This window comes from Pholis gunnellus (genome assembly GCF_910591455.1).
Source record: "Pholis gunnellus genome assembly, chromosome: 2".
Taxonomy (NCBI): domain Eukaryota; kingdom Metazoa; phylum Chordata; class Actinopteri; order Perciformes; family Pholidae; genus Pholis; species Pholis gunnellus.
In genome coordinates, this window is record NC_136536.1 from 2941543 (window position 1) to 2952731 (window position 11189).

General features: G+C 44.8%; 1 protein-coding gene across 2 annotated transcripts in view; it reads right to left on the reverse strand.

Annotated features, from left to right (window-relative positions):
* Nucleotides 1-11189, reverse strand: part of slc2a4rg (SLC2A4 regulator) — a 36873-nt gene that overhangs the window by 10404 nt on the left and 15280 nt on the right. For both annotated transcript variants that reach the window (XM_079180290.1, XM_079180289.1), the window contains exons 3-4: nucleotides 3922-4022; nucleotides 814-1055 (exon numbers count right to left, since the gene is read on the reverse strand). In XM_079180290.1, the coding sequence (XP_079036416.1) occupies nucleotides 814-1055; nucleotides 3922-4022 (343 nt within the window). The remainder of the gene's footprint in view (nucleotides 1-813; nucleotides 1056-3921; nucleotides 4023-11189) is intronic.

The following is an 11189-nucleotide window of genomic DNA, read 5'->3' on the forward strand; positions in this document are numbered from 1 at the left end:
TGCCTGCTACTGCTTTATAGAAATAACAAAAAAAAAACACATCAGAGTTGTTTCCGTACAACGATGGCGCTGATGTTTTACTCAGCGTGCACGCTCGTTTTTTTGGGGGATTCAAGTTAAAAGTGGAACGGACCGCATCTGGGTCAGTTCAGCACAAAACCACAGCGGAGTCAAGAAACTGTACCGACCCTGGGGGGTCAAATTATGATATAATGTATTATCTTCATGATATATATGGATGCTCTGTATACACGTATACAGAGATTAAAAAACATGAAAGTTCTCATCTTCGTTTTAAAATAAAATTCTGTCCACATTACCTTCATTTTACGAAATATCTCGCAAAAACGCCTCCGAATGCTCGACGGTCCTGTAGGCGGCGATAAAGATGACGTCAACGATACTTTAAATACCAGAGTGTAAACAAACTGAACTACAGTAAAGCTAATTATTTTTGATATTTGGTGCTATGGCGAAAATGAAAAGTAGGCGTTTTCAAAGTTGTATTGATCTAAAGATCTGTGTGCGGAGAGGCCAAAACACAGAGTACAATATCCATTAACGTGGATACAGATATTGTGCGTGTATTATACGTGTATTTGTCGTATTGCGCGTGTTTGCGTGGAATAACATGCAGATGTGTTTTCTGATCTGCTCATCTGCTTCGTCACAAACAAGCGCTTCCCAATTACCCCCCAATAAAAGCCCTCCTGCAGTTCAGCAGTCAGAATTAACCATTAAGCCCAAACCTCTCATCGGCATCACTGCCGTACAGAACGAGCACGTAACATACGGGACGACGTCCATCTTTACCTTTCGCTTCCTTGGTATCGGGTCCTCGAACATGAAGTGCGTGTTCTCCGCCGCATCCTCGATGACGTCGTCGCCCCGGGACGAGTGCAGGAAGTTCTTGTTGGCGTCGTTGGAGAGAGGCGGGGACGGCGTGGAGGGCACCGATTGGTCGCTGGCGTCCCAGCTCCAGTTGCCGCTGGTCGAGCTGCTGTAGCTGGCCGACAGCGCCTCTTTCCAGGCCCTGCTGGCTGCCGGCTCTGGGACTGCAAGTTCAAAGAATGCACACGGTTAACTTCAGATATAAAAAGAGGAGGTTTCATATCTGGAGAAATGTGCGTTACAATCGGCCAAGGAATCTCTAGATGTTGTTCATTGTCTACACATCAAATCTATTTGTGTGTTGCTCTCTCAGACGTTTCTTTCTTATTTTTTTTACTGTTCAAGTTTTGTTTTTTGAGGAGTTTTTCCTTTTAGGATGCGAGGGTCCGAGGACAGAGGAAGCCCTCTGAGGCAAATTTGTGATTTTTGATTTTGGGCCCTACAAATAAATAATAAAGTAATTGAATTAAATAGATGAGCCGCGCTGCTCACGGTGTCTTTTGTACGTTTTTTTTTAACTCTTTCTTCACGTGGGTTAAGATGTAAACCGTTATGTCAGCTTTTGGTTTCTTCAGAAATATGATTTTTTTTTTTAAGTGCACAATTCTCATTTTGGCTGTGGAGACAGGAGAAATATAAAATAACAAAACCACAGTAAATATGTTTAAAAGCGTTATGCTGGGACCAAGGCTGCTCGGCAACGCAGCTCAATCACAACTCAAAACGACAGTATGGCTGTTACTACCAACTCTGAATGAATTATATTACATTTAGTTTCCTGAAACACCTCGAAACCTCATTTTCAGTCTCATATGGAGCCAATAAACACTTCTGTTTTAAAAAATATACATATCTTCATTGGAAAATTGGTAGAATTGTGTTTTTAGTGGAGTTTCCCGACCGTGATGTACCGCTGCCTCAAAAATCCCTCAAAAAGTCCCCAAACATACACTTTATCTGCCACCACTAACTGAATTAAAAACAATGACAGTATGCACAACAATCCTGACCCCAATCCTAACTCCGTAATGGAAATGAAAATGTAAAACCTCTCAAAAGCCTTAAACCACGAGAGCCTCTTTAATGCACACATTCTAATATCTTTAGTGTCTTATATACGGTCTATACTCTACTTTCCTGACATTTTTTCATTTAGCTCCACTGAACTCTGCCTATTAAGCCCAACGCAGCAGCTTTCACGTCCTGGACAAGGTTCTATATTATTCCTCTAAGTCTTGACCCACAAGCCTTTTCGTTGCCCTTCGGCCTTTTGACCGATCCAATGACGCTTGAGCTCAAAGACTCCATAATCGCGGCCGGCTTGATCTGACTTTCACTCTGGCAAAACATGGTAAAAAAAAAAAAGAACAAACCTAAACCCCAACATGGAGCAAAGCTTAATATCATGTATGTTGGGAATTGACATATATTTGCTATAGGAATGTGGGCAGCTGAATCCCAGTTAATACGCAAAATAAATCCATCTGTGCGTGAGGAATATCGTGCACAGACTTCGGCCTCGAGAAACAAATCACAGCATGGTGATGTGAATGTAAAAGATGCAATATGGGGATAAACATTTTAACGTGAAGCTACACATTCCTCACAAAAAGCCGTTTTGATGTCGAAGCTCACATTACACGGAGCGTCGGGGGCTTCATAACGTTAGCATTCACCCAAACTCCTAACCTGCAGAGACATTTTCAAAAAAGGCTTGAACAACCTGAGTCAAAGATATAAACCAACATCCTCTCTCTGCAGCACTTTGTGTGGAGAAAGCTTTTTTAATCGAGATCATCTCCTCACGAACCCACAGCGTCCTCTGACAGAAGATCAAATGATGCCGACATCGGCAATGAAGACTCACATTGCTTTAGATTTATTTCGAATGGGAGGCGATATGAGATATATAAACCGCTTTTGTGGTGCCTCGCTGAGAGCAATAACGGTCGCCTTGGGTTTACTGCTGGCTCAATAAAAAAATACAATTCAGACAGGACTTTGACTGTCTGGTAGAGTTGGCATGGTGATGTGGAGCTGTGGAGGTCGGGTCTCGGATGAACGTTAGCAGCCGGTGCTGGGCTTCGGTGAGCATGCACGCATACCAAAGTAATGCTGCTGATAATACTATATATAGATCAACATGTGATTAATAACACAGTAAAACCATCATAGTGTGACTTAAAGTTTTACTGACGATCATTGTAGTCAGTAATATGTGATCGTGAGATCTGCGTTAGTGCTTTCTAGTCAGCGATCCCTGATAATAGTGAAATCAGCAGCTGGAGCGTCTAGTAACGTTAGCAGCACCGGAGCTAACGGCTAACGGATGGACGGTTCACTCCAGTTACATTATGATGCCTTCATGCTCTGTTCGGTAAAAATATTTATATTTGAGACAGGGTTATTATAACGTTATCGTGATGTGTTCAAATGTAATCTTGTAAAATGTTGCTTTTGGTGAGAAATTTGAATAAATCCAGTTGTTTAAAGGAGATGTTCTCACAGCCACATAACACAGATATTAGAGATGAATTATGTCGTATTTAACACTAACTCTGAGCAGATTATAATATATAATCATTATAACTACTAAGGACAAGATATATTCTAATCCGTAAAAATACAATCTTATACAAACAAATAGTTTGAATTGTGTGTCTTTGTGTAAATAACCATAGATGACTGTAACAAGGAAGTAAAAAGGTAACATTTAGAATATTTGATGGATTACACTGAATTCAGAGCAGTTGAAATGATTTTTTGAACGGTGGTGAGAAAAATAAATAGTCTGAAGCCTTTTTATACCAGCTGCTACAACAAAACACAACAAGGAAAAGGATCTGTATGCGCAGCAAACAAAAGTGATCGGGGCGTCTCTAAAAGTTATATTTGCTGCCTTTTTTTCTTTTGTGCTGCTGATTCCATCCGTGACTCTAAACCGCGATACGATCCACACCGCGAGTGTTATGAGTGTGTGTCAGGCATGCAGGTGTGTTGGAGGTAGAATGCAGTCGGCGGGGATGTTACCTGTGGGTGCGGAGGACGGGTGGAGCACCAAAGGGGAAGTGGACAGCGAGGTCAGGACGGTGGCAGCCATCACCTCTTTGTCAGCGTGACCTGAGGGCTTCCTGTAAAAAACACACACAAAAAATACACATAAGGTCACCGCGGCTCGTCTCCACACTTCAAGCTGGAACTCATTGATATGTTTGAACAAACTCCTGCAAAACAGTTTGTTGTTTTGACTGAGTAATGGAAAATTATTTGTGGAAAGAAAACATCTTGTCCCCCAGAGAAAACTACAACTCTCTGAAGTCCCCCGACAGTGGAGTTATAATACATTTTGGACGCTGCCCCGAGGCTCCAGACTGCGACATAAAGAGACAAAAAAAAGTTTGTAATAGTGGTAATAAATCAGGGCTGAAAAACCAACATTGTTCTCACACCTGATAACCTCGTAGACACACCTTCACTTTATATCTTCTGTATGTTTTCTACTTTCCACCACCGGAAAAAGAAGAAGAGAAAAAATGTGTTGGTGCGAGTAACTCAGGAAGTTAGTATTGTAGCCCTGCAGCAAACAAATCCAACAAAAGAGAATACATGATATATGTACAGTAAGTCTAGGGTAAATGTGTGTGTGTGTGTGTGTGTGTGTGTGTGTGTGTATACATGAGGATGTAATGAAAGCCTTCGAGAGTGAAAGGAGTTTTATGGTGTTTTCTGCACAGCAACCTGGCTTAGAGAGCCTGTTCCTCCCTTCCTGTCCAGTACACCCCCTACTGAGCGGTCCGACCTCAGCCTAAACCTTATTCATACTGCAGCACATACACACACACACACACACACACACACACACACACACAGTGCACATTTGCAAACACATGCACATGCACAGTAAGGATGTGCTTTGGCCCAATAAATAAAAGAATCGTGACAAAACAACAACAGTAATTTGTGTCGTCCTGCATTAAAGCATTAACAGTTCTCTGCTCCTCGCACACTTATTCTCTTCATCTCCTGCTGTCCTTGAAGGCAAAATGCAGGGAAACATATTTAAGGCAGGGCCAAGATCTCACCCACACACTTAACACACAACACACAACCTCATGAAAAATCTAAAAGAGAGCGAGCCGTCCAGGCCGACACAGTGAGGTGAATTCATGTCCGCTATGTGCAGCTTTGTGCAATAAAAACATGCAAATCCAAATGCTGTGAAATGTTAACATATGAACACACACACACACATGAACACAGATGCAAAAACAAAACACACACAGAGATCCACATGGTCTGCAGCTTTAAGAGGTGCCTGTCCCGCCCCCAGACTTCTCCACTACACAACCAGAGTAAACTGGTTTGAGGCGTTCCCTCAGCCAAGCCCTCAGTCCTGGCAGAGCTCCACTCGGAGTCTCAGAGCGCATACACACACACATGCACGCACACACACACTCACACACACACACACGCACGCACACATACGCACGTACTCAACGCATAAAAACTTCACTCCGGAGTCCAAAACACCAGCAAAAGTATGCTGTCATTTTTTTAGAATGCGTGCGTGTACCTGCTCACACACCCACTCGCTGAGAGTGACTTCATTTTGCAGACACAAGAAGAAAAGTGTTTCAGCTCCCACGCTGGTGAGAATGTGCCGGACGGGACGCAAACACATCTCAAGAGGAATGCAACAGACACGAAGGAATCTGAACACAACGCGGCGATGTCCGCGCGCACAAAAAGCTGCTGGTTTTACTCCCCGACATCTCAGATTATGAGTGTGTCTGAGTGTGTGTGTGTGTGTGTGTGTGTGTGCGCACTGAATACAAAACAATACAATTATAATAAATTGTAGAAGAATCAAAGTGAGCAAAATAATACAATCCACAGCTACAACATTGCCAGAGGAGAGGCGGGTAAACATGCACCACACACACACACACACACACACACACACACACACACAGCCTGGATGAGAGATAAAGAGATAACGAGATTAGCCGTGTCCTGTTTCAGTCATTAGTCTTGTTCTCAGCGCTGAACGGGGCCGAGCAGGGACACACTTCTGATTTATGGGCCTCGGCCTCTTCCTTAATAACATTTCAGTGTTGTTGCAAACATGGACAACATTAAAAAAAATGTACTATTTTGCCTGCTGGTGATGTCAATAAGTGTACTAAAAAACAAAGAAATACGCAGACAAAATCGTCAACTTTTTCATGAAATCAACTTTCTTTATTGAATATAACTCGTCAGCCACGTCAACACAAACGCAGAGACGCCGTCTTGTTAAAGACTCGTTTGGACTTCACAGCGCTCCGGACTTATTGCACATTTTTTGGATCACCCGAGTCGGAAACAATCCCACGCAGCCAAACAATGAAATCTAATTCTACAAATCCTATAATACAAATACTGATCTTTATCTGACACCGTGCACAAATAACCGGCTTTCAACTTTTGTCTAGATTATCCAGTAAGTGTGTTATTATGATTTTAGTTGTAGACGTGCCAATCTTATTTTGAAAAAACCTCGTAGCTGACGAATCCGGTCGCCCCCCTGAGGGGACCACTAGATACCAGAGATGATCCAAACTTTGCTATCCCTTTTCCCTCACACACACACACACACACACACACACACACACACACACACACACCAGACCCCATTAATACCCTTAGTACCCCCCCTCACACACACCCCACTCTGATTTCCTGACATTTTCCTTCCTCTGCTTCCCGGCACAAGCATGACACTCCACCGCAGTTTCACTACATCTGGTGCGAGTTGTTGTGTGCGTCTGTGTTCGTGCATGTAAAGCAATAAAAAACAGTGTGTTTTTAACCTGGGGGGGGGGGGGGGGGGGGGCAACTGCCGGTTGACTGTTGCTCATGCTGACGACGGTGGAGCTGTAATCTTCTGCTGCTATCATTCTGACTTCGATATGAATGTTTACACCGCGTTAGGAGCAGATGGCCGCCACATTCTGCCATCATAAAACCAGCATGCGAGGATAACAGAGCCTGCAGACTCTCCCAACGGTACTCTCTCCATCCAACTTCTCTGAAACAAACACGGAGCCGTTAAAAGTGCACCGACGCGTCAGTAAATCTGTCTTCTTACGAGAGGCTTTATTCTGGAGCAGGTCAGACCTCTGCTCAGAGCCCAGAAAGGGAAGAGATCGCTGTCAACAATGTCGGGCTGTGTGTGTGTGTGTGTGTGTGTGTGTGTGTGTTTACAGGAGCCTTTCAGTCCAACCACGGTGCGTTTAGGGCGTGCAGTAAATTTAATGAAGCCATCCTCCACGGATGGCACACACACACACACACAAACACACACTGAGCTATTTCATGTAAAGTAGTGACACTATTCATACTGACAGACGTGTGTTTTTATGAGCCAGGTACTTCGCCTTTAACCCCGTTTACTGTACCTGCATATGTATGTGTGTGTGTGTGTATGTGTGTGTATGTGGGGATGCCTCCGATTGGAGCGTGCAATAACAAAATAATACACTCATTCTCTCTCACGCCCACGCACACGCCCACGCACACACACACACACACACACACACAAAAACGCTCCCGCTTACCTTCCTTCCTCCCTCAACCTCTATTGGTTCTTGGTTGAGCCAAGAACCATCCCCTCTGGCAGCGGCTCAGCACATGGGCCGGCTAAAGTCAACAAGCCAGGCCCAGGCACATAGAGCGGGAGGGAGGGAGGGAGAGAGGGAGAGAGGGAGGGAGGGAGGGAGGGACTACGGCTTTGAGCCAAGACATAAGTTGCAACAACAAGCTCGGAGTGAAGAAAAAAGAGGGGAGGAAGAGGCCGAGCATGTGTGTGTCGGTGTAGCGTCGTGTGTGCGTGAAGCTCTGCAGATGACCGTCGTTTCAGCCGAGGTGACGGTCAGATGCAGCGAGTCCAGAATCACACCTGTAGATGGGTTCCTTTGGTTCGGTTCAAGGTGCGTTGTTGCCGTACACACTTTTTACAAACAAACCATGAGGAGTAAACATGGAGGTAAACAGACTGACGGGTGACTCGTCATCCTCCTCATCAGGACCCACGTGGGGAGAAATCAGATTCCTTTCAAATCATTTTTACAAAGCTCACTGAGAAATAAGAGCTTCTGAAGATTAGTAGAATGCTAATTGCTCGCCTATTGTGATGGATAAAGGTGGAGACAAGACCGTACACGAAGCGAACGGCGTGGAGCTCGTGACACGTTTTACACGTATTACTGTGGGATCTTTTTAAAGCACCTAATGATGCAAACGCAGCAGTTTTTTACAGCTTTTGACCTATAAATCAGAGAAGAGACGTGCTTGATTTACATGCACGACCATGAATACAGATCAATGAGATCGCTTCCTGAACAGATTTAGCGATAAACAGATAAACAGATGGATATTAGTTAGTTTAGAAAATCATGCTGAAATCACACATTCCTTTGCTTTCACACCAGGAATGAACCGCACGAACAGCAAACGCACCTGAGCCAGTTTTATGTGTTGAAGAAGCGCCATTCGTTTTTACTTTATATTGGCTTTAGTGGTTTTCAGTTTTCAAGTTCGATGCAAATTACATTTTTGTGTTTTACAAACAACAGAGAGGAAATAATGGAAAAGAAAATCAATAAATAATTGGCAGAGGATTAAAAAAAATTAAAAAATAAAGTTAAAAAGGAGCGGATGGGGTGTTGAAGTGCAAATTACACACGAGGAGACTTAAAGCTGCAGACCATAGATATACAATCTGATTTATTATCGTCGTGCTTCAGACTGCAGCACGATGTTAAAGGTGAACTCGTTATTCAGTTGGACAGAAAACGTCCAACAGTGTAGATTTTCACACTGTCATGTCCGAAGAGGACATTTGGGCTTTGACACTGCAGATGGTGATATGATGCACACACACACATGCACACACACACATACACACACACAAACACACACACACACACACACACACACACACGTCCAGCTCTCTGCTGTTGTTGGGGAGACGACTATATTTAACACATCTAACCTCTGCTCTAGTTAGCGGTACAAATCCCAGGATCCCGCCCGGTTTATAGCGCACAATACAAGCCCACTTAAGGTCCGGGCCAACTGCCAGCAAACACACCATAACAATGCAAACACACACACACACACACACACACACACACACACACACGCACACACACACACTGCCAAAAACGTGACGTATTGAACGTGTATTTTTCATCTTTTCCGTTATTCTGCCTAACCGTATCTAATCAGTCTCCCTCCCCACCTGTTTGGCACAACCAAGACCCGGTTTACCAGAACTGGACCCCCCCCCCCCCCCCTTACACAGAGCTGCTGCTGTCTGTGGACCTTTTGCAACAACCCTACAAGTCTAACAGAGGATGATTGTTCCATTCTCAAAAGACCAACATAACAACACACTATGGAGGTCTATCTTGTTTACCAAGAAAAATAAAGTGTGTGTGTGTGTGTGTGTGTGTCACAGACTGCTTGGAAGAAACCAGCTTTAGAAGGTCAAGAGAAAAAGAGGAAGAGCGCGTGGACCGGGGGGGGGGGGGGGGGGGGGCTGGGGGGGGGCAGAATCAGCGGATTTCATTGTTTTGTAGTCGGCTGACCACCAGGCATGTCCGGTTTGAATCGCGGTGATTCAGAGCTGCTGTGCAGAGTTCAGTGCGGTAGATGATGTGTTTTTCACTGAGGGTTTGAACGCTGCCAACAATAATCTCTGGAGAGGAAAAAAGGCAGCTGTGTTTGCCTCAGACTGGCATGAAGACTGGCATATGACCGCGGCAAGTCCGAAAAACAGTCCGAAAAACTCAAAATACGTGTCGACAAAAGGAGTCGTGATAGGACGACACATTCAGAGAACGCTGACCGAGTTGAGTTATTTTATCTCTCTCTGGAAAAAACAAACAAATGCACCCAGAGACGGAGATACCAACACCAAAAAAAAGCAATGTTTCCAGTCATGATGTAAAGTTTTCCTCTGGCAAAGCTTTTCATTTATTCATCTCTAAAGAAACACACGTGTTCACGTCGCTCACACACACACACACACACACACACACACACACACACATGGAGGGAGAGAATGTGAGGAGGGCCGACAGAGAAAGGTGTGTGATTAACAGCAGCGTTGTTAACCACACATTTCCACTTCCTCTTTGCCCTCAGCCCTCCCTTGAGCCCGTTTTAAGGCTCAAGGGATCCACGTCGGCTCTGAAGGCTGTGCACTGTTTACGTAGACGAGCCTGCGTTCAAACAAATAAACAACGCAGAGAACGGCACCATGGCGTCAAACTGGTTCTTCCTGAGTAATGAGGCGACGCAGCGACGACCGAGTTGATGAGAAGCGACCAGGCTGGTGTTGGTGATGGTCTGCTGCCTCGTCCATACCTGCTATTAATAGAACAAACCCCCCCCCCCCCCCCCCCCCCGACTCCACCGTATTACATCATCTCTCACGTCGCTGCTCGCTCTGCAGCCCCCCCGCTTCTGTCTCACTCGTTTTGTACTTCTGTAATATTATTGTACAAATACATGTAATGTAAATACACAATAAATACAAATATATTGATGTAGAAAGACGAAGTCCCGCCCCTTTCTGGTGCACCACCACGGGACCTTATTTCAGAAAAAAACATGTACGATAAATAATTATATGAATTGTGCAACAAACACATGATGTTTGTCAATTTTGCATGTCAAGAAAGATGTATTTGTTGAATTCTAAGACTGTGAAAATACGTATTTAGAAAGACGACACACACACACACAAGTGGCGTAAGAAGTCCACACACATGTTGCCCCTTCTCTTAAGTGCCCAGGCTCTTGTCAGGCTACTTTAATGTGGGGCTGTGACTGTATTGGTCATTCAGTCCCGGGACAAAAAAAGCACTCTCTTTCTGTCGCTTGATCCTCGAATGCAATCTGCGGCCTCGGGGGGCCACGCACAAACAACCACCAGCTTTGTTCTGGGGGGGGGGATAATGGAGGATGGACACACAGCGAAAAGACACGGCTCCTTCTGTGGTGTCCGACTCCCCACGTCTGCGTTACATCAGCTCCAACTGCTCACACAGGATTCCACTTTAACTGTACACGAGCGGTACAGCGAACGGGAGTGAAGAATCGAGCTCAGAGCCGCGTGATGCTGAAGATGTTGACACAGCGCGAGCAATTAACTGGCTGACGACAGAGCAGACGGTGACGTGCTAACACGCAAACAGCCAGACGTGAGGATGTGTTAGGTCTCTACCACGCAGGGCCGGTCAGCTGGC